The sequence below is a fragment of the Lactuca serriola genome, chromosome 4 (assembly GCF_051521515.1).
Source record: "Lactuca serriola cultivar US96UC23 chromosome 4, Lser_US96UC23_V15, whole genome shotgun sequence".
Classification (NCBI taxonomy): domain Eukaryota; kingdom Viridiplantae; phylum Streptophyta; class Magnoliopsida; order Asterales; family Asteraceae; genus Lactuca; species Lactuca serriola.
The window spans coordinates 83,007,367-83,015,436 of NC_136411.1; the positions used below are offsets into that span (position 1 = coordinate 83,007,367).

Sequence of the window (8,070 nt, forward strand, 5' to 3'; positions counted from 1 at the left end):
ACATTAACCTATTATTAAGAAATAAATAATAAACTCCTATCTTGGTGACAAGTGATGCTTTCCTGTTGCCCATGACTATGTTTATCTTCCTGTGCTCCACTTGCTCACTTCTTCTTAGGCCCTGCAAATCAGTACAAATGTGAATACCACAACCTGTATCAAGCACCCAAGAATTAGCATTAGATGAGTTATTAGACAATATTGTATAAATACCTGCATGGGTGGGTTTAACTTTCCCATCCTTCACATCTTGCAGGTGCTTAGGGCAGCTTCGCTTCCAGTCCCCCTTTTCGTGGCAATAGAAGCATTGTGCTTCCTTTGGGTTTGAGGAAGGAGTAATGGGACCTTTCTTTGTCCCACTTGAAGAGGAACCATCAAGGGACTTTCCCTTGGTAACCTTCGAAGGGGTTTTCCTCTTCTTCCCCTTTCCCTGCCCAATTGCCAGAACAGGGGCTACTATAGGAGTAGGGGTAGAAGTAACAACCGACTTACCTTTAAGGCCACTTTCAGCGGTCCTTAAAAGTACTTGAAGTTTGCTAAGTGTGACTTCCTCCTTGTTCATATCATAAGTCATACGAAACTGATTATAACTTGGAGGTAAGGAATGGAGAATGATATCAATCACCAAGTCCTCAGGGAAGTCCACATTCAACTTTAGCAACCGGTCAACAAACCTTTGCATTTTCTGCAAGTGACCGGTGATGGGTTCACCGTCCTTCATCCTGGACGTTATCATGGAGGAGATGATTTCATACCTCTCTTGACATGCGCTCTGATGGTATCTATCCATCAGATCCAAGTGCATCTCAAAGGGGTAGAAATCTTCATAGGATTTATGGAGTTCGGGAGTCATGGTAGCCAACATGATGCAGGATAGTTTGGTAGCATCCCTCTCATGCGTAGTGTACTCCGCAACCTCCTCAGGAGTAGCAGTGGACTCATTGATGACCTTAAGCTCCTTATCAATGACATATTCCTTGTTCTCATAGCGAGTAATCATCTTGATGTTTCTAATCCATTCATTGAAGTTAGACCCATCAAAAGTGACTTTCCCACACAAGTTCATGAGGGAGAAGGAGCCTATAGGGTTTAAGCCAGTAGTAGTGTTGGAAGACATCTGAAAGAAAGAAGGACAACTTTAATTAGATGAAGAGTCTTTAATAAGTCACCCAAATGAAATATGAAGGCTAGGACCCCACAAACTATTTCATAACTTGGAAGAGGGATGCCGTAATCCAAGCCATGAAATATTTGAAGGTAGGTAAATGACGATTTACCAATTTCCACCATTATAAATGAAATAAATTATTAAGTTTTAATTGGATTTGTAGATCTTTTGAGATACATTGAACTTTCAATGGCATGTTTGAATCTCGATTGTGCCCTCTCAAGTTTGTGACTGGGATACCGAGGATCACAAACAAGGTGTGAATAACCATGCAAATTGACTTGGTACCCTTAATTTTAACACCTAATCGATGTTCTGGTTAACCACACATGCTCCACTGATTTATGATAAAACTTAAGTCACCCTTTTCCACTCTTACTAGTCCTTGTTAGTGTGCTAGTGAACCACACACGCTCCACTAACGACTTGGTAAGGTACAAAGTGTAATTTCATGGGTCAGCACCTATTTCACATTTTCCTAAAGTAACTAAGATTAGGAATTAATAAAGGTTTAGTTACTTTATTATTTCATTATATATTTAATGAGGATTAAGGACCTATCCTACCCGTTCGGCTAACGACCCTCCACCAGTCATGGAAGCGGTGGGTGAGAGTGGACACCCATTAAGCTGCCATTTTATAGGCAACAACCTTATACCCCCTTATAGACCTGCTTCGTGAATGAGGCCTACTTGCGGTAAGACTGACTTATTCTTATACATATATATAATGATTAAACTTTTAATATTATAGAAGTATAAGGGTTAAATTTTAAACTTTTAAAATTCCAAGGATCTATTTGGAATTAAAGTATTAATGTGTGAGACTTTACAAATTCCAAGACTTGAGGGCAAGTTTTGAAACTATTCAAGACTCTTCAAATTCATAACTTATGAGTTAATGGCCAATAAAATGAAGACTCTTCGTTTTATGTAACCTATGAGTTCTTTAGATGTTTTAAATGAAAAAGACTTTTGGTAATCCATAACTTGAGGACAAATTATGAACTCCATTAAAACGTATAATCATGGATTTAACTAATCATAATAATCAAACAAACATACATGCATGATCATATTCAAACTCATAGTTCAAGACAATACATATAATCAGGTTTCAATACAATTAGCATAATCATATTAACACTAATCTTGAAAGTATGACAACTACCTTGTAATTGGATTAGGATAATCATTACCATATCATAAAAAACAGTTTAAATGATTCAAAATAGTTATAGGTAATGATCCTAACCCAATTCTGGCCAAAAAACTCGAACAACATGCATTCTGCTCAACCAACTTGTCAAGTTCCTTGAAGAACTCGTCGATTTCATGCCCAAAGTCATGAACTCGTCGAGTTTTCTACAGAAACTCGTCGAGTTTTGCAGTCTGGACAGATTTCAGCTTTGCAAAATCACATAAACATCAATATAACAGAAAACAAGCCTAGGCTCTGATATCACTGATGGGTTTTGAGCATCCTAACAACCGTAAGGTGCACATACAACCCTAGAAGCTTTGGAATTATGTTTTCTCTATTATACATGCAAAATGATTTCCAAAGCCTTCACATATCTAACATGCAATCCTAGGTACATAAATAACAAAACTCTAGATAGAGTTACATACCTTTGATGTTGCTTGGATTCCTTGAATACTTTGTGAGCCTAGCACCCCAAATGTTGTGCCTTAAATGCTTCATACAACACTACAAGACTTGGAATAACTTAAGAGATTACACTTGCACTCAAAATCGGTTATGCCCTCTTAGAGCTCACTAGTAGTCCGATTTTGCTAGCTATAGGGCTCCTTTTATAGTGTTGTCACAATTAGGGTTTACACATGAATACCCTTAATTGTCATGACTCTTCATTTCTAATGATTCATGGGTTTGTAACTCCCATGAACTATCCATGGAGCTCCAAATGGTTATAACCCAACTCCATAAACCATGGATCATAATTCCACTATAAAAGATTAGATGATTGTCATACTCAACCCTATATATTTAATTAGTCTCATTTTGATCACCAAATTAATTCTTAATTAATACTTGATCAATAATAATTAAATAATACTATTATTAATATATGAACAAATTACTGAAATAGTCCCTGTGGTTTGGCTAAAGTTGCGCGTTTGGTCCCTATGTTTTGTTTTGCACTCGGACCATCCCCACGTTTTCTTTTTATTACCCGCCTGGTCTCTGGGTCCGTTAGTCGTCATTTCCAAACGTTAAGTCCCTTACGTGCTTCGCACATGAGGGGTATTTTCGTCATTTTATACATGGAGCCTAAATGAAATGCCAATCGTTTCTTCATTCCGATTATTTTACGATCACCTCCCTCTCACACACTCTCTCTTTCTCTCTCTCACTTAATCTGTAACTCATCAAAATCGAGTAGAAACCCTAACTCCTCAAAATTTTGCAAGAATCATCGAAGCAACAATGGTGGGTTGGAGAATTAGAGCAAACATGGAAGAAATAGACGTTAAAAACCATTACGGTAACCCCTTAATTTCAAAAGTTAAATTTATCACTTACAAATTTCAAGCTAATAAGTTGAAGCTTTCTCTTTTACAGCTGGTCATCCAACCATCTTCTCCATCAGATTATTCTATGGTGGAGAGTTTACGAAGTTTCCTGGAAGGAGGTACATCAAGGGCAAAGAAAGATACATTGATCTATTGGACATTGATGAGTTTTGTGTGCATGATATTGATGAGATGATGGAGACCCTAGGCTGTGTTGAGGAGGGTAAGTTGCTTTATTACCACTTCAAAAGACCCTTTTCAGATTTGGACTTTGGGTTGTTTGCATTGGCTAGTGACAGTGACATTAACCATTTGGGTACATACGTGGGTCAACATAAACTGATTGAAGTTTATGTTGAACATGGTAAAACAAAGTTGCTTACATATACAATGTCATCAACCCCGAGTAAAGTTAGGATAGAAGAAATCGTTGATCAACCTTCGTGTAGTAGAAGGCTTTTTTTGGAATGGAAGGAAACTGAAACAAGGGATTGTATTGGATCAAGTAAACCAAATGTTGTGCCAACAAAAGAAAATAAAAGTGCCCAAATTGATGCCCAATGTGAAACACAAGGTATATGTGATGAATTTGATGAATTTCTAAATGAAGAAACTGGAGGGATTACTCATGAAAGTGACAATAAAGATGATGCTGATGATAGTGGTGATAGTGATGATAGTGAGTTCTTAGTAGACTTAGATAACCTCCTAGATGAACCTGAGATAGACATGAATGAGTTTTTGTTTAATATTGATGAAGAGATAGAGTGGCTGGGTGATCTTGGAGGGTCAAATGTCAAGGAAACAGAAACAAGGGAAATTGATGATATTGAGGTTGTAAACAATGAGGTATTCTTATATGAGTCATCATCTGATGAAGATGGGAGAAACAAGAGAAGAAAGTCAATTAAGGCAATTCGAAGGGCAATGGAAAACAGTGAAGCAAGAGTTAGTGATCCATTCTATGTGTACCAAAAATTCACCTCATCTGAAGAATTGAAAAATGCAATAAGACAACATGCTGTGGAGACAAGGAGGGAACTAGACTTCATAAAAAATGACAAAAACAGAGTAAGAGCTATTTGTAAAGGTACTATCCCAGACCTTGGTCAACTTGACCCATGTGGGCCCAGTCAAAGCAATAAAGAAAGTGAAGAAAACAACTGTCCATGGGTACTTTATGCTAGTAAGTGGGAACAAGATGTTGACTGGGAGATCAAGACCTACGAAAAAGAGCATAGAACAACTTTAACGTGAATACCTGGTAGATATTTCGAAGATGAAGGTATTTAGGGCTAAAACAGAAGCATTGAATCAAGTAAGGGGCGATTATGCAGGGCAATATACTACACTACGAGACTATGTTCAAGAACTTCGCACTCGAAACCCAAGGACAACAGTTAAGATAGAGGTCGAAAGTGAGCCAAACCCATCTTCTGAGACTAGAACTTTCAAACAGATCTACATCTGTCTAGGGCCATTAAAGAAAGGTTTTCTAGCTGGTAAAAGAGATTATCTTGGTTTGGATGGGACTTTTATGAAAGGTCCTTATCCTCGAATGATACTCACAGCAGTGGTAAGATGTAAACGCATATCTTGTGTCATTTTATTCCATTTTATTTAAATTACTAACTCCTTCACTATGTTTAGGGTCTTGATGGAAATAACTGTACATATCCTTTGGCATATGCTGTCGTGGAGGCTGAGAATATAAACTCATGGACTTGGTTCTTAAGGTGCTTGGGTGATGACATTGATTTGCAAGCTAATTCCAACTTTACCTTTATATCTGACAGACAGAAAGTAAGTAATTTCAATGGACTTGGTTCTTATTGTACAATGTATACATTACATCTAATGTTGTTTACTTTTTGTATAGGGCTTGTTGCAAGCAATTGGCACATTGTATCCATGTTCAGAACACAGGTTTTGTCTGCGACACATTCATGAAAACATGAAGAAAATGTGGAGGGGAAAGGTGTTCCAAGACATGTTGTGGAACTGTGCAAGTACAACAACAATACAAGAATTCAACCATGCCACGGAAGAGTTAAGAAAGCTAAACAATGATTGCTACGAATGGGTCAAAGCTATTCCACCTCAACATTAGACTAGGGCACACTTCCCAGGTTTGTTTTATTTTTTTGGTTTAATTGTTACCAAATGATTCACTTTCTTATATAATTTTTTATTTATATTATAGGGAGGGCTCATTGTGATGGGCTTCTAAATAACTTGTGTGAGACCATAAATAATCAAATTAAGAAAGCACGCGACCAACCAATTATCACATGCCTTGAGTACATTAGAGAGTACCTTTTGTTAAGGATTGTTAGTGTCCCAAAGGTAATTGATAAGGCTGTTGGACCATTAACTCCAACTGCAACAAGTGTGCTTGAAAAAAAAACAAATCTGATGCAGCTCAATGTGTGGGTAAGTTCTATGGGAATGGAAAATATCAGGTGAGTGGTCCATGGATGGACCAATGTATGGTAGACATGGCTCAACACACATGTTCTTGTAGAAAATGGGAACTCACTGGTATACCCCGTAAACATGCCCTTGTTGCAATACGGGACATGCGAAAAAATATGCAGAATGTTGACGTACCTGAAGAATGGGTTCATGCTACTTACTGGTTAAAAACTTGGAAGGAAATTTATTCTTTCAAGATTGAACCAATTAATGGAAGAAGAATGTGGGAAAAGTTTCCATGTCCAACCACTTTGCTTCCTCCTAATCATCATGTCCCCATTGGAAGACCAAGGAAGAAAAGAAGGAAATCAGCTGTTGAATTAGAAGATATGGTGAAGGGTGGTAGGGCATCAAGGAAGGACAAGAGTGTGACATGTTCAAAATGCAAAAAGCTTGGTCATAATAAAAGAAGCTGCAAAGGTCAAAGTGCATGTGCTACTAGTTCAAGCAAGAAAGGGAAAGCTGGGAATAAAGCTAAAAGTGTAGGTGATGGTAGTTCAAGCAAGAAAGGGAATGTTGGGAAGAAAGCTCAAAGTGTAGGTGGTGGTAGGCAAAGTGGAACTCAAAGTGCATGTGATGGAATTTAAAGCAGGACAAGGAAGGCTGGGAAGAAAGGGAAGAGTATTGCTTAAGTTATGATTGTGTTTTTATATGTTGTGTCTGTGTTATGAACCAATTATGGTGTTATGATCTTTTGTGTTTGTTATATTTTTCATTATGTTTTGTGTCTGTGTTATGAACAATTATGGTATGACTTTTGGGACCTATTGTCTACATATGGTATGACTTTTAATGTATCTCTATTTTCAATTATGGTATGAACAATTAGTGCTATAATCTGTTGCTATGTTTTTGTTTTCATTCAATTCCATTTAATTCTATTCAATCATTCAATTCAATTCCATTCCAATAGAAAACCAGTTAATTGCATTCCAATTCTATCCAATTCTATTCAATTATTCAATTCATTCCATTCTAATTCAATACCATTCAATTCTATTCAATCATTCAATTCAATTCCATTCCAATAGAAAACCAGTTAATTGCATTCCAATTCTATCCAATTCTATTCAATTATTCAATTCATTCCATTCTAATTCAATACCATTCAATTCTATTCAATCATTCAATTCAATTCCATTCCAATAGAAAACCAGTTAATTGCATTCCAATTCTATCCAATTCTATTCAATTATTCAATTCATTCCATTCTAATTCAATACCATTCAATTCTATTCAATCATTCAATTTAATTCCATTCCAATAGAAAACCAATTAATTGCATTCCATTACAAACCACTCAATTCCATTCCATTATAAAACAGTCAATTACATTCCAGTACAAACCACTCAATTCCATTCCATTACAAACCACTAAATTCCATCCCATTAGAAAACTGCCTTGATGAAACAAAAGATAAGTACATTGATAGCATAAATTAAAGCTTGTAAATTAAAATTGACACAAAAAAACCCAACTGAACACTAATAACAGCCTCAAGGCCCTATTCTCATGTTGAAGCTCATCCAATGACTTCTGCAAATCAGGGGATATACTTTTTTCAGTGTTTTCACCATTAAATTTGTCCTCATCAACCCAATCTATGAAACCACATTTTGCTCCCTGCATTTTGAGTAATTTGGTGTTTGTTAAAGGTATGTGATATATACATATACTTAAGAAGAACTTGCACTTACCTTTCCAGTACAACAATAGAAAAGTCTTCCAGGGTTTTTCTTGGTAGTCGATCTTCGTATCACACCAACTTCACCACACTTGCAGGTTTTTTCCATTAGGGTTGATCAACACTTCAAAGGAGACGAAATAAAGGAGAAGAAGAAAGGGCGTATTCGAAAATAGAGAGAATCGGGGTTTAGGGGTGTTCTAAT

General features: G+C 36.7%; 1 protein-coding gene across 1 annotated transcript; it reads left to right on the forward strand.

Moving 5' to 3' along the window:
- Positions 1–4,984: 4,984 nt before the first annotated feature.
- On the forward strand, positions 4,985–6,767 carry LOC145098564 (uncharacterized). Its single transcript, XM_079036189.1, has 5 exons — positions 4,985–5,281; positions 5,356–5,508; positions 5,585–5,714; positions 5,909–6,051; positions 6,168–6,767. The coding sequence occupies exons 1-5, from the start codon at positions 4,985–4,987 to the stop codon at positions 6,765–6,767; spliced, it is 1,323 nt and encodes a 440-aa protein (XP_078892315.1).
- The last annotated feature ends 1,303 nt before the right edge of the window (positions 6,768–8,070 follow it).

What these genes read in the sequence shown, in the direction of transcription:
- LOC145098564 (XM_079036189.1), top strand. Translation starts at nt 4,985, where the DNA reads ATGAAGGTATTTAGGGCTAAAACAGAAGCATTGAATCAAGTAAGGGGC. An exon ending in GAATGATACTCACAGCAGTG is followed by an intron (nt 5,282 to 5,355) that starts GTAAGATGTAAA and finishes CACTATGTTTAG; the next exon opens with GGTCTTGATGGAAATAACTG. An exon ending in CATGTTGTGGAACTGTGCAA is followed by an intron (nt 5,715 to 5,908) that starts GTACAACAACAA and finishes TTTATATTATAG; the next exon opens with GGAGGGCTCATTGTGATGGG.